The sequence below is a fragment of the Panthera pardus genome, unplaced genomic scaffold, assembly GCF_024362965.1.
Source record: "Panthera pardus isolate Hobbes unplaced genomic scaffold, ASM2436296v1 HiC_scaffold_13, whole genome shotgun sequence".
Taxonomy (NCBI): Eukaryota; Metazoa; Chordata; class Mammalia; order Carnivora; family Felidae; genus Panthera; species Panthera pardus.
Window position 1 is genome coordinate 169,371,571 of NW_026526688.1, and position 25,254 is coordinate 169,396,824.

At 39.3% G+C, this 25,254-nt stretch overlaps 1 protein-coding gene across 6 annotated transcripts in view; it reads left to right on the top strand.

Moving 5' to 3' along the window:
- The window catches only part of ATP8A1 (ATPase phospholipid transporting 8A1), a 231,874-nt gene extending 207,534 nt beyond the window's left edge, over nucleotides 1-24,340 (top strand). For all 6 annotated transcript variants that reach the window (XM_019413074.2, XM_019413061.2, XM_019413077.2 and 3 more), the window contains 4 exons: nucleotides 9,476-9,564; nucleotides 10,284-10,376; nucleotides 18,380-18,471; nucleotides 19,652-24,340. In XM_019413074.2, coding sequence (XP_019268619.1) covers nucleotides 9,476-9,564; nucleotides 10,284-10,376; nucleotides 18,380-18,471; nucleotides 19,652-19,749 — 372 coding nt within the window. In that variant the 3' untranslated portion in view covers nucleotides 19,750-24,340. The remainder of the gene's footprint in view (nucleotides 1-9,475; nucleotides 9,565-10,283; nucleotides 10,377-18,379; nucleotides 18,472-19,651) is intronic.
- Nucleotides 24,341-25,254: the final 914 nt, after the last annotated feature.

Below are 25,254 nucleotides of genomic sequence, written 5' to 3' on the forward strand. Positions count from 1 at the left end.
TATGAAGTTCCCATACATCCGTGGTTGTGTTGCCAGGAGGAGGCACAGTTCTGATACACTAAGTCATATTCTATTTACATAAAATTGATATTTTGCCACAAAAATATAGATGCTCAAGTTGTGGATTTCAGCCTTCAAGGTACCAAAAGGATCCTTGTATCTCAGGTTCTGTGAATCAGCTCTCCCGGTTCCCCTGAGACTAGGGACTGAGAAAATGACCACTGGGGTAACTGAGGCTGGATGAGATGGGAGTGGACGTCGCAGACACAGAGTGGGCCTTTTCTGAAGAAATATCCAGCTGGCAGAGCAGAGACGAAGGATTGAGGCATGGTAGGGAGACAAGAGCTGCGACGTGCTTGGAAAGACCCAGAAAATTTGTATGAAAAGAAACAATACCTGAAAACCTGAGGTTGAGCACTGAATTTTTTTTGACGAAAATGATTTTGTGAGGAAGATGCTTACAGAGGAGACCAGAAGGATTAACTGAGAGGAGCAGGTGAGAGAAGTTAAGTGAGCTTTTAACTTGCTGGATGGCTTTGAAAAAAGAGAGAAGTGGGAGATGGCAAGATATGAGGGTCGCCACACCATAGCACAGACCATCCCTGCACAGGAAGGGTTACTCTACCAAGATGTTTCAGAGGTGCCATGGCCGGAAAGAACAGTTGCCCTCTTGGGTCCGACACCCTACTGACCAAATCCCAAGAAGCATGTAGTGGGATATATAAGTTATATATAATAAGTGCTGGGATTTTTTTTCCCCAAAACTTGTTAACTCCCTTGGAAAAGCCCTAAATCTTCAAAGATAAGCCCTCCTACACAAAGAAAATGAAAGGTCCCATTCACAGCAGCAACAGGAGGGACTTTAGCCAGATATGTACATGGTTAATGAGAAGAAAACTAGAAAATCAGACAAATGACAGAAACACAAAGAAACAAGTTGTTTATGTTTCCGAACAGGAGGGTCACTGTTGAATCATCTGTTCTTCCCAATTAGAGAACCATTTGGGAAAAAAGCAAATATGTCTTCTCCTCATTATCGTAACTAAGCCTAGGAAGATAATCCTAAATGCAGAAAAAGAGATTAGGATCTGCCTGAAAATAGTGGTTTTATCATAACTATTTTGAATGTTTCTGTATCAGTGAAAATTGATGATAATTTTGCTTATTAAAGTAAAATTCATAATTTTGATTTATGTGAGTAGCTTAGAGTCACTAAATACACTTTGGAAAATAGGGAAAACGTGAGAAAAAACATTATTCCAGTATTCAAAGGTAACCACTGTTAACATGTTGGTCCAGTCTTTTTTTTTCTTTTAATACACTTAATTTGTACACTTAACTTTGATTAAGCAATTTATTCTTTTTTTATGTTTATTTATTTTGAGAAAGAGAGAGCAAGGGAGGGACAGAGAGAGCAAGTATCCCAAGCCAGCTCTGTGCTGTCAGCACAGAACCCCACATGGGGCTCAAACTCAGGAACCATAAGATCATGACCTGAGCCAAAATCAAGAGTAGGGTGCTTAACCCACTGAGCCACCCAGGTGATCCAACAATTTATTCTTTCAACAAATATATGTCTAAGGACAGTTCTAGTTGCCAAGGATACAGCAGTGAACAAAATCGAAAACTCTGCCCTCAGGCACTTATATTCTGGAAGGGAAGGGGGAGGAGGAGAGGGAGACGGAAACAAGTATGTCTGTTCTGTAGCACGCTGGATGGTGGTAGTAAGTGCCATGGAGAACCGTGGTGTAGGAAAGAGGATAGAAACTACTATTGTGATGGTGGGGTGCTGTTTTAAGTGGGGGTGGTCATGGAAGGCATCACTGGAAAGATGACCTTGAGCAAAGATCAGAAGACACAGTGGGAACTGAAGCCAGGGCAGAAGGACTAGCAAATGGGTAGAGTCTGGATTTGCAAGGGAGGACGGTTTTGTTCTTAGAATCCTTACAAGTTTTAAACATTTTTTATTTGACAAAATGTACATAATTCACTACTTGTCATCTTAAACAATTTTTAAGTCTACGTAGTTGTATATTTTGAGAGAGAGAGGGCATGGGGGAGGGCAGAGAGAGTGAGACAGGGAGAGAAAGAGGATCCCAAGCAGGCTCCACACCATCAGCACAGAGCCAGATGCAGAGCTTGAACTCACGAACCATGAGATCATGACCTGAGCCAACACCCAAGAGTCGGAGGCTCAACTGATGGAGCCCGCCAGACACCCCAATCACTTTAAGCATTTTTAAGTTTGGCGGTATTAAGTGCATTCGCAGTGTTGTGCAACCATCACCACCATCCATCTCCAGAACTTTTCCATCATCCTGAACTGAAACTCCCCGTTCCCCCTTCCCCCCAGCCCCTGGCAACCACTATCCTACTTTCTGCCTCTGAATTGGACTATTCTAGGTGCCTCATTTGCGTGGAATCATAGAGTATATGTCTTTTTGTGTCCAGCGTATTTAATTTAGCATAGTGTCTTCAGGATTCATCTATTATTGTAGCCTGTGTCCAAATTTCATTTTTTTTAGGCTGATATCCAATTGTATGTATAAGCCACATTTCATTTATCCATGTATCTGTTGGTATTTCCACCTTTTAGCTGTTGTGAATATTGATGCTGTGAACATTGGTATGGGCTCTGTTTTTAAGTAGAGCAGCACAGACTTGCCAAAGACTGGATGTGCAGTTTGGGAGAAAAGGAGAAAGCAGAGATGGCTTCTCAGGTTTGGGGCCAGAGCAGCTGGCAGAATAAAGGTTGTGTTTGTTGAGACGGGGAAGGCTGGGATTATGTCGCCTCCTTTTTATTTGACATCGCAAAGTATTCATGTGGCTATTAAAAGTCCTCATTAATGTCGGTAGGAGACATTCCTTGTCTTCCTGCACGTTCGGCATCCTTTCCCGACTCCCCTCTAAAATGTCCTCTTTTCCAGTCATCCTACTTTTCCCCAGTTCACTCACTGAAATCTTTCGTTGGTTCCGATGAGGGAAGGGGTAGTTTGACATACGTCGCTTTTAATGGATGTTGCTCAGCTTTTTTAACAGAAAAGACAACCTAGGTTGAAAAAGGATTGTTAAGGAGCCGGATCAACCTTTTCTCCCACCTCCCCAGATCACATAAACACCTCATTATAGCTGCTCCCAGGATAACTCCCTGCCAGAACACAAGAAACCAAGCAAACTGTAACCGCCCTATCTCAGGAGCATAGTCCCAAGGCTCCAGCCTTCTTGACTTTCAGTCTCTCCAAACACTGGATTGTAAGAACATATTTATTAATCAACATTTATTGAGTACCTGCTTACTGGTTAAGCACTTTGGTTGTGAGAATTCATCAAGATGTATTTCTTTCTCTTACAGAGTTTATGGTCTAACTGGAAGATAAAGAAGCACCTAGAAAATGAGTGATAGGTGCCACCAAAACGGAAGCCCAAAGTAGTGTCAGCTAACCCAAGTCTAAGGAAGGAAGTGCAATCTGATGTGAAAATTGATTAAACGGGAACATCCCAAGAACTGAGACACGTGTATAGCTAGAGATGGGGGCTGGCTTGAAAGATGACTTGTGAGAAGTCATCAGAAGTCAGGTAGACAAGGTCTTGAAATCATGTTAAGGATTTTGCCCTCTATCCTCAGGGCGGTACGAAGCCACTGAATGGGTTTAATCCAAGAAGTGCTAAAATCTAATTTGTACTTTGGAAGTGTCCCTCTGGCCTCAGTGTGGAGACAAGGCTAGAAGCAGAGCAACACTGGAGTCAGAGGTCTAGCTTGCAGGCTTTTAGCAAGGGTGGGCACATTTTTGGACTGGGATGATGGCAGCAGGGTTGGCAAAAAGTACGTAGTAGGTCCAAAGATACTGTGCACAACGGAAGCTGGTGGTATAAAGAGACCAGACTAGAGCCCAGTTTTGCGTCATACACAGTTGGTGACGAAGCCATTCTCTAGATAGAGTGCACGACGGAAGAGCAGGTTTGGGGGGAGAACAGTGTGTGTTCAGTGTGAGACGGATCAAGTTCAAAGTAACTGCCACGTTCAAGTTCAGAGCTGGACAGTCTGAAGTACAGGTTCAGAGCTGGACAGTCTGAAGTACAGGCAAGAGATGTAAGCCACGGGAAGAGATTGTGACTGATCCCCATATAGACAATAGAAAACACTAACCTTCTCAGGGTGCGTGTTTACGTGATACCAGAAGCCTCCTGACAGAATAGCAGGATATCTTACCTTTCCCTTTGTTTAGGGCTCTTTTAGACAATTAGTTTTCTAATAATTACAGTCTGTGAACAGCGTCTTTAACAGCTAGGATAATATTCTCTAATATGGGTATACATTTACATAACCAGCCACATGGTGTCCTGTTAGTGATGTTTTGCTATTTAAAAGAACCCACAAGGAATATTTGCATTCCCCCAAATTAGCTCCATGGGATGTGCTAGTAAGCAGACTGTGGCAAAAGTATTCCATGGTAGATAAATACATTTAGAGAAACCTTGATTAAAAAAAACATTCAGGGGTGCCTGGCTGGCTCAGTTGGGTGATCAAGTGTGACTCATGAATTTGAGCCCCACATTGGGTGTAGAGATTACTTAATAAAACTGGAAGGAAGGGAGGGAGGGAGGGAGGAAAGGGAAGGAAGGAAGGAAGGAAGGAAGGAAGGAAGGAAGGAAGGAAGGAAGGAAGGATCTCTAATATGGGTATACATTTACATAACCAGCCACATGGTGTCCTGTTAGTGATGTTTTGCTATTTAAAAGAACCCACAAGGAATATTTGCATTCCCCCAAATTAGCTCCATGGGATGTGCTAGTAAGCAGACTGTGGCAAAAGTATTCCATGGTAGATAAATACATTTAGAGAAACCTTGATTAAAAAAAACATTCAGGGGTGCCTGGCTGGCTCAGTTGGGTGATCAAGTGTGACTCATGAATTTGAGCCCCACATTGGGTGTAGAGATTACTTAATAAAACTGGAAGGAAGGAAGGGAGGGAGGGAGGGAGGAAAGGAAGGAAGGAAGGAAGGAAGGAAGGAAGGAAGGAAGGAAGGAAGGAAGGAAGGAAGGATGGAAGGATGGATGGAAGGACAGAGAGACGGACAGACAGGAGGAAGGTTGGTTCAGTAGAGGTCTTTACAGTGATTTCTCAAAGCCTGAAATATGCTGCTTTGTGATGTGACCCTTCAAGAGGGTGCTGCTATGGTTTGCTTATACCTTTACTAAGCCTTGGGACATTACATCAGCTTTTCGGGGGTAGTGGTCTCAGGACTAGTGACCACAGAAGTCTCATGGGATACTAACCTATATGCAAAAGTTGTCTCAAATTTCAGCACATAGTTCCAGAAACTGAATTATCAAATTAACAGGAGTGAATATGTTTAGGTACTTGATGCACATTGCCAAATACCTTTCCCAAAGGTGAGTACATTGCCAATAGAAATATAAATTGTTACAAAGAGCTGTTGCCCCCACACCAGCTGTGATAGTGAATTGTTTAAATCTGATCTAATATGTGGTGTTTCTATGACTACAGAGAAGCTCAGCACTTTTCCATGTTTCTCGTTACTTACTGCTGCTTTTGTGAAAATCTTCTCTGGTCTTTAGCCTCTTTGTTGGGACCTTAGCTATTCTTATGAAGACAAATGGTCTATTTTTATTATCAGATATTAATGCAGAATTTCATATATTTGTGGCATTCTCCCAGTTTCTTGTTTATCATTTACTTTTTAGTTATGTTCTTTTAAAATATGTGGGACTTATACATTTTTATAAATCCATTCTTTACAGCATTTCTTTTTGTAGGTTTTGTGTGTGTGTGTGTGTGTGTGTGTGTGTGTACTGTTTTTAAGCTTAGAAAGGCCTTTTATAAAGCTTTATCTAGACACTTAATAATCACTTCTTGGTTTTTGGTTGTTATTGACATAAACTCTTAGCCTCCTTGGAATTTATATTGCTGCCCTCCCTGAAAAACAACTAAGCAAGATTTATAACACTCTTTTCTGAATAATTTTCCCTTCCTAAATTAATATATTATGCCCAGACAGTCTTTAATAATTGTTATGAAAAAGATAATTTGTCTCCATTTCTTAAATTAGCAAATTGAGATGAATGGCAATTTATTTATTAGTGGTCAGTTACCTTGGTCAGTTTCAGTCTTGAGACCAGCATGTATTGTAACATTAATGCGACAAAAACCATTACATTTACAAACTGGCTCAGACTTAATTTGATACTGTGACAAAAATTTTCTTCCTCAAAGCTCATAGGAGAGATCACTAGAAAGTAAAAAAGACCTGGGGTGTTTTAAGAAATTTCAAAATTAAATGAAAGGAAAGTCTGTTCATCTGTGTCAGTAATAAAAGCAGCCACTCTACCAACACCATGGGGTTTCATTCTTCCAGCCCGCTTTCTAGCTGAGGAAGCAGAGGCTGGGAGTTACTAACCACAAATGGGAGAGCAAGGAAGGGCAGAGCCAGGACTCCTTCCAGGGCTGTTTATCATCAGTCCTGCTCCAATCAGGGTCCAAGGAGATAGTCTTAGGACTCCCCAAAGGGCCCTGTCTTTTAGACAACATCTGTACTTTATCCAAGAATAAGAATCCTAGTGCACCACTCTGACGTTTATAGTGTAAAAAGAGGTTAGCGTTAAGAACCACATCCCCAAAGTTGTGTAGGCAGGTAGCACCTGTAAATTCTCTCTCCTACAAGACTGAACTTGGGGGCCCTGAAGGGGAAGAAGTGTTTCTCTCTAGTGTGGGAACTAGGTGCTAGGGGATCGCCTCAGGTGGGGCCGAAGGTAAGCCCCTCTTATCTGGGCAAGCCCCTTGGCATGGCCAAAATACCCGTCCGCGCCTGCTTTCCCAAATGTTCTTTCCCTGCAAGTTCATTCACGTGGAAGTTTCAGAGCAATTCCTCCTTCCTCCGAACCTGCGTTTTCAGGTTCTCAGGCTGCGTTAGTTCTTTTGGGGAGCGCGCACGGTGCGATGGTGAGCCAGCCTCGCTGTGCAGAGACAAGCGCTCGTTTGTTCCCAGCGCAGGCCTGTGCCCTCCGGTTTACCGGCTTTGCGGCGACTTCAGCTGATCCTTTCTCAAGTCCCCCGGGAGCCACTTTTGTGGCAGCCTCCATTTGGCTTCACAGGGCCTCGAGGAGGGGCCGTGGGGGCCGCTTGGCATGGCCCAGCAGTCTCCCACGTTCAGAGCAATTTGCAAACTGCTCTCGGAGGGAGCCCGAGCCCAGCCCCGAACAGGCCGCTCCTGTTACCCCCATTGTCTGCGGGGATCGGGCGCCTTTCCCCAGCTGACCTGCCTGCGAGTGGCGAGATGTGAAAAGTTAGAGACAAAAATGGTCTCTACAGACTGAGGGGGAGCTTTCTTGTACAGAAAGGAAGGAAATACCTCTGTGGGATTTTATTTTTTCTCCCCCCCCCCCCCACCCTCCCCTTCATCCAAAAAATACAAAGAGACTCTGTCTTTAATGCGAATGTCGGCTTTAAATCTTTTAGGTTTGGATTAACTCTGCAAAAGAAAAAAAAAATCTGACAGGCTTTCAGATATGACGCAGAAAAACTTTTTTCCCCTCAATTCATGTTGTTCATTTGTAAAGCCAAAGGCTGGTGGACTGAATAGTGGGCGCTCCTTGTTCCCCATTCATAGTTAACATCACAATGGTCAGAATTAGCAGCCCAGAGTCTCCACCACTTTTGCCTTTTCCACCAGCGACATTTAATACAAGGTGGCAAGGGCAAGCATAAATCTTTCTTCTTTGGCCCCTAAATTAAAATAGATTAAAATTAAGCCACGCAAATGAGGGCATTTTCCGTTACGCGACTTAGAATCTTAGCTACCTTTTCCCCCCAGGAGAAAAAAGAAATGTGGTTGCTTTGGGGGTTTTGGGGGTTGTTGTTGTTGTGGTTTTTGTTTTTTTTTTTCTCGGTCCTTACCTCACTAAAAAGCTGCCTTCAATCTAAACAAATCCCACTGATTTGATAGACATTTCCTATTACATAGTAATTGTTGGTTTTCACTATAGACGATGTCAGCAAACATGTTGAAGATCATGTTTTGCTTATAAAATAAAGTGACTTTTATGTGAATATTTTTCGTCTTGTCGGTGTCTAGAATATAGGTGCTATTTCATTGAATCCACGTGGCCACATTTATTTTCTGAAATTCTTTTGTAATACCGTGTTTTTATTTTGAACGTGCTCAGAGCTATTTAATCGTATATATGGGGAAAAAGAAACCGTAGCATCCTTGAACTGACAGTCTATATCAATGAGCCCATGTTAATGCAAAAAAAAAAAAAAAAAAATTAAACATCAGTACCTGGTCTTTAGTTGAGGGTCGGAATGAATAGGTAATCTCAAACATAATCTAAAAGTAGTAATCTTTGTATTAGGTACGGACTGATTGATTAGGAATGTTAATATGTAATTGCATATTGGCCTATAAGAATAAAACCCTAGATCATTTTTAAGTCCTGAGCCACACCTGGTTTAAAAAAAAATCCTTGTGAATTTGAGTAGAGTGCAAATGTACATGCATTAGTTGACTGCTTTTTAATGGAGTTCTGCCCATACATTTATGCACTTAAATCGGTACTGAAAACTTACTCTAGTAAACAGAGACTCAAAGTGAAACAAAGTATTTCTTTTGGTTTTACTGTATGGCATATTCCTTTTAAACTCTGTATAATCTAATTACATTACAAAGGGATTTTATTATAATTTCAAATAGCTAATAGGTTTATTAATTTTTTAAGCATAGAATCATTTTCTTTGCAACCCAAAAGGTTCTGATATAGCCATTTAGTATTTGATACAAAGGAATGATTATAAATATTTTTAATACACTTTTCTTTGAGTTTTACACAGTAGATATTTGGTTTGACTTTAGCAGTAACAGGACATATCAATGCAAGTTATGTAAATCTTTGAACAAAACTTAAGATTATTCTGCCTAATATCATAGACATCTTAATTTGATTATACCATATCATGATTTATCTGGATGATTTTTAATGTAATATTTTACAAAAGCAAAGTTAATTTTTATTGGCCAGAAATAGTAAATTTAGTTTCTAACTAGGATTTATTTTACATGTTGTAGTATAAGAGAATTTAAGCCAGAGTATATTTGACATTTGCTCCAAAAGATTGATTTTGATATTCTAAGTTATAAAAGAAGGTCAAAGTTTATTACTCCGCATAGTGACCACAGTAATAAAAATCTCACATAAAAGTATGAAAAGATTTGGCACATGGTAAAACCCTGCTATATTAGCTACTTGAGGGGGAAAAAAATAGATGTAGCAAAGACATGTTTTAACACATTTGGCTTTTGATTCCAGATTCTGCACAAGTTTGGATTTAGTTATTGTATATCCTCTTGCAGAATGAAATATTTTTAAATTATTTTACTTAAAATCATATAAAAACTAAACACGGATGATGTATGTCTTAGTTTTTAAAGTAATGTTGTTTCTGATGGTTTACCCAGGCTGCCATGTTGTTTAGCTCCGGAGTCTTTTGGATGGGCCTGTTGTTTATCCCCGTGGCGTCTCTGCTTCTTGATGTGGCCTACAAGGTGTAAGTATACTATTCGGCTGTGTACACAAAAGTATAGATGTGTGCTAACCCTCAGATTTCTCCAGTTGTAACATCAGCTCAATGATGTTAGTGAGAATTCGTAGTGTTAATTAGTTCTGCCTGATAAATAAAGAAGAAATGAGTGATTCAGAAATTAGAAAAGTAAATTAATACAAAGACTGAATAAGATATAGAGCAAGTATTTTCTATTAATAGTAGACGGTACATTTTTAGAAATCAGCCAGAAAAATCCAGGTAGAAGAAAAAATTCTGTTATCTCCAAACACATATATATTTTATTTATGAACAATAGTTGTGGGAAAAAAAGGTTTTTGCCTGCCTGTTTCAAAGCTTATATAAAATATAGAATGAAAGGAACTAAAACTGTACTCATTTTTCTCAACGATTATCAGTTTTAAAATGCTGTCTCTTCCCACAAAAAAAAAAAAAAGATATCCCTAAAGTTAATTCTATGATGCTTATTTAATAACTCTGAGAGTTTTAACTTTTATAAACCTAAACCATTCCTTTTAAGACTGTTGTTTCTGTAATTGCATCATGCTCAAAATTACTGTAATTTTTAGATTCTTATTGAAAACTGGCCTGTACTCTGATTACTGTTGTACCTAGCAGCACATTAATAAACCAGTTTTGTAAAGTGTGAAGTCTTCGTATGAAGATTTACATGCAAATCTTTTTTTTTTTTTTTTTTTTTCCAGTATCAAGAGAACTGCTTTTAAAACATTGGTAGATGAAGTTCAGGAGCTGGAGGCAAAATCTCAAGACCCAGGGGCAGTTGTGCTTGGAAAGAGGTAAAAGACACACTAAATATGTTCTTTTCCAAGTGAACTTTTGTCTTTCATTCGTGGTTGGAAATAAGTGGTAAAACTTATATTTATGATTTTACATGGAACTAGCAGTGTGGATAGATTTCAGAATCAGAGGGATGCAGATTCAATCAAATCTGTCACTCACTAAGCTATGTGTGACCTTAGCCAAGTCGCAAAATGCTCTTGAGCCTCAGTTTTCTCGTCTAGAAAATGGGGGCAATATTACCTACCTCATGAATAGTTTTTAGAATTAAATAAGATCTAATTGATCAAGCAGGTAGCTTGGTGTGTGGTGCTTAATGAGCTTTAAATAAATGGTGGTTACAAATATTAGTGTGTTATTAAAATGAAAGGAAAAAAAGACTTTTAGCTTGACACTGTATCTGTAATAAAATAGCGTGTCAGGAAAATCAGAGCTTGACGTAGGGCAAAGTGCCCTACAGTAGCAGTAAGTGCTTATTAGGAACTGACCTTGGCATGGGTCATCTATGAAGTGAATTGTGTGTTCCAAGTCCTTTCCTCAGCACTACTCCCTCAAAAGAGCGAGGTTAGACACCTAATCCAATGTACTAAATTCACAAAGCATTATAAGAAAGAGATTAAACTGATTTGAAAGCCGTCTATAATAAAACACAATTACGAAGGTAATACCAGGAATTTACTTTTTTCTTCCTTCTTCGCACTAACATGAGCTCAAGTTGTGTCTACACCATAGGAACTGCTTTGCTCGGGTGTCTGTCGCTGTCATCACAATCCACTGTTGTTACCCAGTTTGACAGGATTAAGTAAGTGTCAGACTGGGAACTCAAGCTGAGACCTTGGCTTCCAGCCTGGGCTCACTCTCCTCAGGCCAGGAGGGCTCGTCACACACCCACCAGTCTGTGCCTCTCTAGCACAAGTCCTTGCACCGCCATTTGTGGAGCGCTCACTACATGCTAGGTGCTGCACTGATCACTTCATATGCACTGTCACACTGGATGGCCGTGACAGTCCTGTACAAATTCGTCACCCCGGCGGCACCTGGCGGGGTGGCTCTGTCGGTTGAGCGTCCGACTTCAGCTCAGGATCATGATCTCAGGGGTCTGTGGGTTCAAGTTCCACATTGGGCTCTGTGCTGACAGCTCAGAGCCTGGAGCCTGCTTCGGATTCTGTGTCTCCCTCTTTCTGCCCCTCCCCCACTCACACTCTACCTCTCTCTCAAAAAATAAATAAACATTAAAAAAGAAAAAAAAGAAAAGAGCAGCATGCTCTCCTAACTGGCCCGATCAGGCACCCCACTGCCAGGGTTATTTTAGGAATCCTGGAGAATGAGATGGATGTAAAATTTCAAGAAAGTTAGCTAATCTTATCTACGTTTTCAAAGAGGGTGAAATTGTGATTTCTGGGTAGTCTAGTGATGTCAGACTTATTTCAGTTCCAAAACACCATGTTTATACCTCCCAGTCTGCACAGGCTGCTCCCTTGTTTAGAAGCTGCTACCCTCCTCCAGACTGGGCGGCCTGATTCCTAGTTTTCAAAACCCGGCTCCGACGCAATTACCTCAGGTTTTCTTACATGAGATTAGTTCCTACTCTGCTGTCTGGGTACTTTGTGCCTCTGTTGTCACATTTACTTTATTGTATCATAATGTGTGTGTTTGTTTCCCCTACTAGAAGGAGCTCCTCGAAAGAGAGGCCCCGTTTTTAGTCTTTACCGAGACCCAACACCTAGCACGGTTCCAGGAACATAACGGCACTTGATAAACATTTGTTGAATGGGTGATCGAGTGGTCAAGAGAATGACCTGAGGAATGAATGAACGAATGAATGAGTGGGTGAAATGATGGCTGAGTAGTGGGTGGTAAATAGATGGTTGACTCATGGGTAGTTAAATAAAAATTCGATAAATAAGAACCTAGAGTTATACAGGTTACACTCTCCAAATTAGTCATGCCCAGAGAAGTAACAGTGGTTTACTTCTTTGTCCTAGAATGATGCCATCTTGTAAGCTGGCCATCCCCAATTTGTTTCAGTCTCCACTAGGCTCTATTGTGAAGTCAAACTGTACATAAAGGGAAACTGCATCAGAGAAACTATAACTTGTAAGCACTGTATCCAGATTAGCACTTACAATAATGTATGTCTTATGTTTACTCATGTTCAAAAACTAAAACATTTTGGTTGAGACAGTCTTGTTTAGTGGAAATAGTAGGTCAATTACCATATTATCCAGTGAATTAGGAATATTCCCTCCAATCTTACAATGAAATTTGGGGGGATGGGGTGGGATATGTGTTTGATCATCTAAGTACAGTATGTTGCTTTCAACCTTGGGTTATGGTGAAATTCAATTTAAGTCTAAAATGTTGGGAGAATAAATGCAAGTCTTGCCCCTGATCACTAAGTAGGTATAGCTTATTATTTTTGGTTAAGAAAATAACTTATATGCCCTGAAACCCTGTCTCTGCTGTTACTTTTTTGTGGATAGGCCCCAACGCTCGGGAGCATAAGCATCTATAATTCCAAAATACAAAGAAGTTTGAAATTCAATTTTTCCTCACAGGTTTATAGCAAATATTTGCTAGAAGAACCTAAACCATTTGTTCTATATATATAAAGGCATTGACAGTGGTTTTTTTTTTCTATGATATAAATATCCATACATTTTATAGCAGAAATAATAATTTGTTTTTGGAATAGAGGCCTCTCAGATCTCACTGGAGATCTACATCAATAAGTTGTGTGTAACATCTTTTCTAAAACAAAATAACACAAACAAACGTGAATTCAAAAACCCAGTGCTTTAAAATAAGGGATGTTTACACTGGGCTCATTGGAGGCAGAGCAGTCTGGGATACCTTTCATAAGCATGAGAAGCACGCATATACATCTTGTACAGGCAAATGTGATAATGAGATCCATCATGTTTTATTATCCAACCGTAGACATAAGCCAGCATATTATCATCAGCCATTACTAAATAGAATTTTTCCCCAGGATCTTCAGATCATTCCTCATTAATTTGTCCTTCGCTATAGCCTCGACTATTTTTTTTTTGAGGCCATGAAATTTCATGTTATGTTATTTTATTTTATTTTATTTTATTTTATTTTATTTTATTTTTATTTTTATTTTATTGTTATTTTTTAATTTACATAGAAGTTAGTTAGCATATGGTGCAATAATGATTTCAGTAGGTTCCAGTGATTCATCCCCTATGTATGACACCCAGTGCTCATTCCAACAAGTGTCTTCTTTAATGTCCCTTACCCATGTAGCCCTTCCCCCACCCACAGCCCCTCCAGCAACCCTCAGTTTGTTCTCTGTATTTAAGAGTCTCTTATGGTTTGTCCTTCTCCTTGTTTTTATATTATTTTTGCTTCCCTTCCCTTATGTTCATCTGTTTTGAATCTTAAATTCCTCATACAAGTGAAGTCATATGATATGTGTCTTCTCTAATTTCGCTTAGCGTAATATCCTCTAGTTTCATCCAGGTAGTTCCAAATGGGAAGATTTCATTCTTTTTTGATGGCCGAATAATACTCCATTGTATGTGTATACCACATCTTTATTCATCCGTCTTTGGACATTTGTTCTCTTTCCATACTTTGTTTATTATCGATAGCACTGACTACAGCCTTGACTTTAAAGAAGAGAGTATGGAAGTATGGATGTCAGATAACTTGGCCATGTGGATGGTGATGATGGTTTCTCTCAGCCTTTCCCTATATTATTTTTCTTTAAAAAAAAAAAAAAGCAATTTTAACATTGCCCCCAAACTAATAGAAAAGAAACTATGTGTCTCAGTTTTCACACTGGATTTCTATCAGTGTTATATTCGAACCTCCGTAGAGGTTTAGGACAGGAGCATATATCAGATGTTTTCCTCCACCCTACTCTTATCACTGTGATAATGGTTCTACTCAGCATTTGTAAAGAAAAGTGACAGAATGACAAGTATTATCTCCTCCAGAGCAGAGATCAGGACAGTTATAATCACTGTTTATCTCCCCACCACCACCTACCACAGGACAGCTGCCATGTCTGGATGGTTTTTTACTTTCTGGGGATTCATTTTAATGAGTCAACCAAAGTAGCTTTGTCAACCCAATATAAAGTCAAATGCAAATTTACCAATCTTCAAAAATAAACAAAAATACCTTATGGCAATGTATTCCAGGACAGTAAATGGGGTTTTACCTAGGCTTTCCGTAGTGCTTTTAAATGAAATATTATTTTAAAACACAGTGTGTTGAAACACCTTACCTCCACCAAATATCTAAGTTGAAACATTTTAGTGGGCTTGGAAATAAGGTAACAATATTTAAGTGGTAGTTGCATAATTTCATTGCACAAATTAAGAATTTGCATGGCTTGGTATGTAAATGATGAAAGACCATACAAAATTTAGTAACTACTGACTAACAGTTGTAATTAAGATGGGGTTTTAGGGGCGCCTTGGTGGCTCAGTCGGTTGAGCATCCAACTTGGGCTCAGGTCATGATCTCGTAGTCTATGAGTTCAAGCCCCATGTCAGGCTCTGTGCTGACAGCTCAGAGCCTGGAGCCTGCTTCACATTCTGTCTCTGTTTCTCTCTCTGCCCCTCCCCTGCTCCCACACTGTCTCCTCCCTCTCTCTCTCTCTCTCTCTCTCTCTCTCTCTCTCTCAAATATAAACATTAAAAAAAAAAAGGATGGGGTTTTAATGAGAAGGTATCTAAAGTCATTTTGTTCTTCTCACAGCGTTAAGCTGTTCAAGAAAAGCTGAACTTTTTAACATATCCATTAATGTTTGCGTGTCACCAATGCAATGTATAATTGACTTGATAGTAACATCAGTACCCATAAACATCAAGGGCCTAGAACTGCATAATTTTGAAATGATGAGTAGCTCCCAAAAGGTAGGATAAGACTAGACAAATACAAATCATCATCACTTATTATTTATTAAGCACCCCCCTGTGAATGGCATTTATATTTCATAGGAGGGACTCTGTTCTACAAGAACTAAAGCAAGCGTTCGGTGTTGTCCAGGAAACAACAACAACAAAAACCTAGTAGTTTCCCTACTGTGGAACTGGAGTGGAAGCATTGTAAATCAAAACTCACATGCAGCAATAGACACGTCGTGTTGAGCTTATGTTGAACATAAGCCAAGGCATCAAAAAGGATCCTCACAAAGTTGTCTTCTGTTTTGTGATGATCTCTGTTTTGGTGGATTCTTTTTTTATAATAAATTCCTTGGAGAAGCACCTGGGTGGCTCAGTTAGTTAAGCGTCTGACTTCAACTCAGGTCAAGATCTCACAGTTTGTGAGTTTGAGCCCCGTGTCAGGCTCTGTGCTGATGCCTCAGAGCCTGGAGCCTGCTTCGGATTCTGTGTCTCCCTCTCTCTCTGCCCCTTTCCTGCTCTCTCTCTCTCTCTCTCTCTCTCTCCCTCCCTCCCTCCCTCCTCCCCTCAAAAGTAAATAATAAACATTAAAAAAGAGAGAGAGAGAGAGACCAAAGAAAGAAGAGGCAGGCCACTCCAGATGGGTAGGTGTCAGGTTTAATTGGCAAGGGATTTACATAAGAAGATTGTCTCGGGTGGTCATAAGATGAGTAGATCTCTGCCCCACCTGCCAGAATTTTAAAAGTTTATATAGATGTCATGGGGCGCCTGGGTAGCCCCATGGGTAGCTCAGTCAGTTAAGCGTCCGATTTCGGCTCAGGTCATGATCTTGCAGTTCACCGGTTCCAGCCCCGAATCAGACTCTGTGCTGACAGCTCAGAGCCTGGAGCCTGCTTCAGATTCTGTGTCTCCCTCTCTCTCTGCCCCTCCCCTGCTCACGCTCTGGCTCTCTCTCTCTCAAGAATAAATAAACATTAAACAAATTTTTTTAATAAACTCCTTGGGAGCTGGGAGAATGGCAAGGTTGGGAAGGGCTAGCATTTGTGGAGTGCTTCCTAAGTGCCAGTCACTGTGCTAGAAACCATACAATTCCCTGAATCCCCACCATTGGTTAGGGATTATCCTCCTGGTGTGTATGAGACAACCAAGAAAGGTTTGCCTGAGGCTCCTCAGCTAATAAGTAACAGACTCAGAATTAAAGTTAAGATTCCAAAGCCCATGCTCTGCCCCCAGTAATGCACTCCTTTCCTGAGAAAGCTTTCTTACTGCGCTTTGTTTTTGAACACTAGGCATTAACTTGATGCAACAGCTGAGTAAGAGGATAGCCTCATATGAATGATTATTACAAACTACATTATCTTCTACATCTAAGTTTTGTAATAGGACAGATAAAATTCCCACATCTGCCTTCTTAACATTTAATGTTATAATATTAAAGTATTATGCATTTAGGAAGGCCAGCCTGAAACCTGGAAAATGTATTTGGGGGAGAAGAAGCTACATCCTGATACATTGCCAACCTCTAGTTGTCTGTAGTCATTTCCATCTTAAACACCAGAGACTTCCCAGCACCCCGTCCGCAATGCTCTGCTAACAAAATCAGACCACCTGCCGCTAAGGCTGCCGACTTCCTCAAAGCAGTTACATGTTTTAGTGTTCCTCGGGGTCTCTGGGTCTGTAATGTTAGATCATTTTAAGAACAGAGTAGAAAAGCGACTCTAAAAATGGCCCCTTCTCATTCCCCATATCTGTTTATTTCACTGGCAAAAACAAGTTTTACAACTATTTGCAAATCCACCAGAGTTTTAGATTAATTAGCTTTCTTGCCTTAATGTAGCTAATTCTCAGTGACAATGAAGTATGTCTAACAAGTACCATTTACAGCATCCCTCGACTTGAAAAATATGTGAAGATAACTACAAATGTCAACATTGCTAAATATTTTACTTCAGCGAAAGCCTAAACGTTTGCATAATTACGAGTTCATTCTGCAGAGGATTCTTTTATTTTTATTCTTTGTATATGATAACAATTGTTCCACTTCAGGATTTCAGAAAATTTGGCAAAACACAAAGCTGACAGGACAATTTAACTAAAACTTTTATAGAGGGGGAAAAACCCAAGATGGAAATTTTTCAACTGAGCGCATTCCGGTGATTAAAACAAAATTGCGTAAACATTTGCTGTAGCACATGTGGATTACTTATTAGGATTCTTATGTTCTTTGATATCAAAGCAAAGTTTTATACATCAACCACTGGAGAAATGGCATGATTGGGAGGCCTGGTGTGATGTTTAAAGTGTATTTCACAATGATTACTTGAACTCATTGATTTGACAAATAATTGGCTTCCTGCTGTGGGAGACACCATTCTACATGCAGTGGAAAAAAACAGATGCATTATTTCTTGCAATGTTGCTTTTAGGCGTTACATAATTAATTACGTGGATTGGTTTCCGTGGAGATTATTCAAAAGGTTTATTGAGAAATAAATATTTTCCTTGTTGTTTTACCTAATATTATTTTCTGAAAATAGTTTTATTTTAAAATGAAATTAAGGAACACATTTCATACCACATTGGAGCAGGTAATGGAACTTTTCTAATTAAAATGTCTATGAAATCTCTTCTTCGTGTAATTTTTAGGATTTCTTTGCATCACTAAAAAAATATTATTTTGTACCAAAATATGTGCAAAGTAGGAAAAAGAGTAATAATTTTTGTGACTCTAAAAATGCCACGTTCGGTACGTACGTAGTAAGTCAACCAGGATTTTAGAAGTTAATGACGCTGCTGGCAGATTTTGTATTTTTTTATTAACTGTGTTGTACAGGTTCTGTATTCCCATTTGACTTAAATATAACTAGGGGGTGGAGAACTCTTTTGGCTGGATTATTGGGAACAAAACTCTCCTTAGCTCTGGGGAAAGCTGGCCTTGGAAGTATCTAAATACTTGAAATCTCATTTGCTATCTGAGAAAACGGGGCAAAAAGAATCCCTAGACTGCAGACCTCTCAAGCAGTCTTTTGTTTAAGTCTGATTCTCTGGTGGTCCTGTGGGCACACTGGGGTCTCTGCCGAGTTGATAATTCATTTCACACATTTGCACCTGCCCCACAGCCTCACGGAGAGGGCGCAACTGCTCAAGAACGTCTTTAAGAAGAACCACGTGAACTTGTACCGATCTGAATCGCTGCAACAAAACCTGCTCCGTGAGTATCTGAGTTCTGACTTGCAAATAAATTCTCTGCCGTCACGTCAGAGCGTTTAGGACAGCAGGGTTTGGGCTTTGGGAATATTCAACTTTTTAACATTAACACCGAAAAACAGTTTTGCGTACTTGCAACACGTTACATAAATGACCAGTGAGAGAAACCTCTGACCACAACCCTCTCATTTCCAGCAGACAAGACAAAGCATGTTAAAATCCTGCTGCTTTCACTTGAAGAAATAATATCTCCACATGCCCCTTGCTTCCTTAAATCTTAAGACGAACTAGTAAAATAAATCTTAAGTCTTAAAAGCTCCCTCCGTACTGTTATCTTTTCTACTTGAACAACTTTGCAAGGGCTTTTTCAGCTTTCATACGGCACAGAAACATATATTTCCCCCTTCAAAAATGTTTATGAATATTTAGAGTTGTAAGAAATTATTAGGTATCATGCCCTCTTAACATTTCAAGGATCTAAAAGAGAATATAATATATAAAGCCCTGTAGTAAATGTATTTGTGTTAGTCATATATCTTTTGTTTCATGTTGTTTCCACATGTAATTTATTTTCATTTACGTATGCTCATGTTTAATGCTTTTGCTTTCTATACTTCAAGAGGCCTTTTCTAAAGATGTGACCCCCTTGGGGGCCATTGCTTATCCCCAGCCATGTTGGGGCACAAATGAGTTTATTTGTAGACGCCAAGAGCCAAGGATGATGTCCCAAGGAAGGAGTCCCCTTTTCCACCTTTGGCAGTTACATGTGTTTAATTGTGAATCCTCCTCACTTTTGTTCTTCCTTCTGGCTCATCCACCTGATGTGTATGGAAATGCATGTGCCCACTTGACTAGACTCCCACACCCTCCAGTAGCCAGGAAGCAAAAGTTGGAAGGCTTGGCTTGGATTTGAGATGCCATGAGGAAGACCGAGGGGGGTTGAAAGCATCCGTGGGGCAGAGTTCATAGAATCTCAGCTGACAACCTGCAGTCAGCCCACTCTTCCTGTTATAGCTGAGTCTGCATCTTTCTCCGGATGTTAAAAATTCATGTCTTCGTGCACACTTTTGAGGACAGGAGGGCTATATGAGATCCCCGCGATCGGAAAATAAGTACTTAAAACTCAGAATAGAGATTCCCAGTGACTTCACGATGATCATTTCTGTTTCCTCTCTAACTTATAGATGGGTATGCTTTCTCACAAGATGAGAACGGGATCGTCTCACAATCTGAAGTGATTAGAGCATATGACACCACAAAGCAGAGACCCGATGAATGGTGATGGGCGGGGCTTCGAGGCTGGCTCCACCAGGTCTCTAAGGAGAGCTCCCAGGTCTTCCCAGAATCTGCTGACCAATTCCAGTCTGGTCCAAGGAGGGGAAAGTGGATCTGAGCTCATCTCGTTGATTGACCTTCAGATTCATGTATATTATAGACATAAGCACTGTGCCACTATACTGTATCACCATCTCTTTCAGATTTTTTAAAGTATTTGCTGAGTCTTTGTAAGCAGAAATTGAAAATGACCTTGTATCTTGCCAGAATGCTTTCTTAAAACAGAATAGGTCAGGAGTCTTATGGCGTTGCTCTGGGGCTGTAACTGACTATCAGTTGATTGGATATACCACAAGGCAACCAACCATTTAAAAACTCTAAAATGGTAATAATTTAAAGGGACTCTTGATATCCAGACTTAGATTTCAGAATATGCTGAAAAAAAACCAGCACTCTTCTCTAAGGAACTGACTCACCTTACTGAGCAAAATTTCTAAACAAGACATTAATAAGTGTTTGTGTCAAAAATTGTCTTGATAAATGTTTGCCAAAGAAGTTCAATAAGTGTATTTCTCATTCAGTAGTCATTTGCCCAGAAATTTAAAAGAAAGTTTACCTCCAGTTCTGCTGTAGGATCTGCATGCTTGACTTTTCAAATGTAAGAGTGATTTGCAAAAATGAGTATTTCAAGGCATTTGCTACTCAAATCTGTGATGTTGCACCTTTGGCCTTACAAATGCTTCTTTCTTGTTTGTCTTGTTTACTTGTTGAAGTTGGAGGGCACACGTGGTAATGTGACTCTGTCATTATGACACTGATTTTTAATCTGTATATATGTCTCAGTCATTTCTGATGAGGTGTCTCTAGATTTTTCTAAAACCCTGGCTTCCGCTGAAGATTGAGTGATGTCATTTTGTCTTAAAGTTTTCTCTCTCAAGAAAAATTTGCTTACATATTTACGCGAGAGTCCCAGTGCTTCTGTCGAGGTGTTTGGAATACCATGTCAGATAAATGCATGGGCTTTTGTAATGTACGTAGGCTCAGCTTTTGTCCTGTGTTTTGGTTCTTTCTATAGTTCCTGCTAGAGATGCCTGCTGTCTTATATAGCACACGCCGTGTTATGGCAACCACCCCTGTACTTAACACTGAGAATTACTTCACAGTTCACTTTTCAAATAGCTCCCCCAAATTAGTCACATGCTGCTAATTGGGACAAATCAGTGGTACATTTTCCCCGTTTTAAAAACACCTGTTTTACTCAAGCCTGTTGCTTTACAGTCAGAGACAGTCTTCATCACGAGTAGATTTTGTTGCTATGGTTTTAAATGTATGTTCAGTTTAATTTAATTATTTTCAGCATTTCTGAGACATGTCCTAAAAATGCCTATTTTGCTACCAACGATAAATGGTGAAGGGGCTGTTTAAAAACCACAACCAGTTTTCTATACTATTTTTAAAATAATGCTTTCATTTAAAAATAAAAATAAAAAGGAATTCTAGTTTTCAGATACACTTCAGAGATTGAAGCAAACTTTCTGCCTTTTATTCAGAATCCTGTTTGCCTTTAAGTGGACTTACCAGCAAAATGGGTAGAACTTCCTCTTGAAAAAAAAAAAAGTCAACTAGAATTGCAAAGAGGTGATTTGAGTTTAATAATGTCTCCTTCTTTTAACCCTTTTTCTTAATCTAGATTTAAAATTAGGTTATACGTCATTTCCTTCTCTGTATTTTTAGCTATTTAGTTACAAGTATGCCCCCCCCCCCATTTTCTGTAAATAAGAGAGGTTATAACACATACATAATTCCAAGGGGAGCAAGGGGTTGACATAGTTCACTTCCTAGAGCATTCCCCTTTGGGGTTCAGATTAAGAAAATTGTGAATCGAAACATCTAGAAAGTCCACACGTGTAAGAAGAGTCTGAGATCACCTTCAAAATTCTGCAGTCACGGACTTTTGTCCACTGAATGGAGCAGCTTTCCCAGGCCTCGCAGTGGTGATAGTCAAGGCCAAGCCACACAAATCCAAAAACAAGAATGAAGTACCCCGTTCCAGAGAAGCACTTCCTCGCAGGTACAGATCAGAACTCCTCCTCCTCGTCAGCGGCGTCCTTCTCCAAAATGTTAATAGCAAAATGTGATGAATATAATGGAACTGAATTTTCTGGCTTCAAAAAATGAAAAGTTTTATTTTTATCTTAAAACATGGATTATTTCTATGGAGCTCTTAACATGAGTAGAAGAGAATACCCATGGTGAATTAACGTACGAGATCATGGTCTGAAATATGGCTAATTTCTAGTCCTATTTATGAATTATTAAGTCAATTCCTTTGCTTCTTGGGTGAGAGAGGGGGTTGGGCAGCAGGGAGTGGTCGCCTTGGTAAAACTTAAAACACAGCATTACGGTTGCAGTGATTTCATAGTGTTAGAGAAAACCCTCTGGTTTTTTAACCTTCCAAAGAGGGGAAAAGTAACACAGTTTTACCGGGATTAAAACAAACAGCTGAAATGACTTTCAACTTGTATTTTCTGAAATAAAGGACACATACTCTTCAATTAAAAAGTCCCTTGTAGGGACTTTGGCAAATGCTAACACCGTTGCTTTACAAGGTTTACAATTCAGAAAATACTACTTACAGCAGAAAATCCTCGTTCATTTAACATTGAAAAGCTGGGAGTTGCTTCTTTAGTGTTGGGTAGTACGTGGTGATATTGAGCATGAACTTTCTAAATGTTTTATATATACATATAAAAATAGATCTGGGTCTCACACCCAGAAAGATGCTATCTGGCAGAAATTGTTAGCAGGAGAATGATGTTTCTCAGGAATGTAGCAAATTTAAAATGATACATTTGCTGCCCACCCTCCCACACCCCACTCGATATCTCACGTGAGCCAGCTTCAGCAGTGTCGCAGATTTAATGGGAAACCTTTTTCTCATCGAGTCGGATGAACGTGTATTCTATTCAATAATATTATTTATTTACATGAATTATATGGTCATTGAATGGAGTCACTCATTCCTCTTAATTTTCAGGGGGGAAAAGTGAATTCCAGAAATCAACACCTATTCTGATCATGAAGTTTTGTTTTATAATTCTGCAGTTCAGCATTCTCGTATCAGATGTGAACATCACATGATAATTTGTTCTGCATTGTGTGCACTGTACATCACCTGTAACTTGTCATTGAAAATAGTCTTTCAGGAACTGAGTGCAAGTCTGAAAGTAAAAGATCGTATATTTGTAGTTTTTAAATTATTTATAACAATGTCCTAACTGTTACCGTGCTACGTGATCATCAGTGTTTATTTTTGCACAGTTGCCCTATGAGAGTTCCCGGTTCTAAAACTTATTTCATCAAATAAGTCTATAACCTTATAAATAACCATTTATAAAATTTATCGGAAAAACACCCACCCCATTCACATCATGTGGACCAGATCTGTGGAATTCTTTTTGTAAATTAATGTAATACCATGCAGTTCGGTGCCTAATAAATGCTTTTTAATGATGAACATTTCTATAATGCTTCTTTAAGAGATCATAATCTGATTTTTCTCACATTAAAATAACTGAAGTCACTTGAGAGACTTAGTTATACTTGCTGCATTTTAATTAACCTTCAGTGGCTATTAAAATGGAATGTAAGTTAAACTTTGAAGGAAAGGAAATAAATGTTTTCCATTTCTCGTCTTGATTTATTTTCTGTATGAAAGCAGCTGTGTTTTTGATAGGTTTATGGTTTGCATGAATTAATATTTAAAGTGGTCCAGGCCAATGCATGGCTACTGCTGTAAATCTTGATGTTTATTTCTGCCTTATAAAATTCTGTCATGGCCTACCTGGAATTCAATATTCAGTGGACAAATTAATCGGTTCTCTGCACAAATTTTTTAATAAGTAAATTATTTTACAAACAAATTTGCAAAAAATTAATTGCAACTTTTGTTTAGCTTGCTTCTAAGAACTTTTCTTAATAAAGCTCACAAAACTTCTCAGCAAATAAATCTCCCGTAAGGAGGGGAAAAAGCTAGATTTTATACATGCTTACTTTGAATTAACAGCAACTTTCCATAGGTAAATCTGCTCTTGCAAAAACCGAGAGCAGAATATTAAAAAATAATAAATATTTTTATGTTTCATGGTTCTAGAATAGAAGCCATAAATGCAGTAAATACTGTTTGCTGTTTGTTTAGCTATTTCAAGCTTCATTTTTCACACTTTCAAGTTTATTAAGTTTAAAAAAAAAAGGCAGCCTTGGGAGGCAGCTACTATGGAAAATTGCAGTTTGCATTTAAGATAAAATAGTATTTTCAGCTCCATGAAAAACCATTCCTGCTGAAACTGCTGTAGAAATTGTGAAGCTGCATGAGTGGAGAGTATTGAATCTGTGATCATAGTTTTCTCAGGTTTGTTTATCTCGATGTTCAATGCACTGTGTTTCATAAATAGTTATTAAAGTTGAGTAATATTCAGTTCTATGCAGTGTTATGTGTCATTGGCCTTTTGTGAATGTGCATGTTTTAAATTGCAAATTTTAAACATTTTGTCCTCTAATTGTTATTAAAAATGAAATAAACTGTACCATTACATAAAGGAATTGTTGCAGTTGTAATTGCTAGTTTTAAAAACTTTGTTGCTTTATAAAACTTTCAAAGCCAGTGTAATTATAGTCTGAGAAGGTGTCTCCACTTAATGGCATTTTAACATTTTGTTTATAACCCCAGTGATCTAGAAAATAGCCCTTCCTTTTAATCCAACTAAAGGAGACATGAGGGGGAACATGTGAAGTCTAGTTTGGTAAGAGACATGGTTAATTTGAGTACCCTCCCCCCAGTTTCTTTGAATAAAATTCCTGTATTTGATTCTTCAGTCAGAAAAGCCTCCCAGGATTATCCCCATTCCATATTTAAATCAGCCTACAAGTCAACAGCTAATTCACGGTTCCATCCTTTCACCTCAGCAAACCTACCCAAGCTACATGGCCACATTTAGCCAGTAACATGTGAAGGAAGTAACCAAAAAATGTTACACATGTGACACAAAAGCACAAGAAACACTGGGTATGAGGACAATAGTCTTATCAGAAACAAGCATCATTTGGTAAAAGAGAAACAAATGAAGCAGCGATTTTGGAAACTGCCGGAATGGGATTCGTTCCCAGAGAAACACTTGAGGGAGCAGTTTGAGAAGCCTCTGGTTTTACTAGCAAGGGCTGAGGGCCCCGCTTCCTCTCCCTCAGTCTTTCCAGGGACATGGGCTGCACGTGGGCCTCCCAAGCAAAACCACAGCAAAACAACGTGTACAGAAAAGTTACCTGTGAATTATGTCAAACGATTTTCACCTGTATCTCCACGCCCCCTCGAAACGTGCACGCTGTTTATACTGACCCCGTGGTTTCGGATGCTAATACGCCCTAAATACTAAAGGAAGCAGCAAACTTGAAATAACGTTCTCATAAATTCAACATGTCTTCCCCATTTAAAGTTTGTGTGCGTATGGCATCTCTA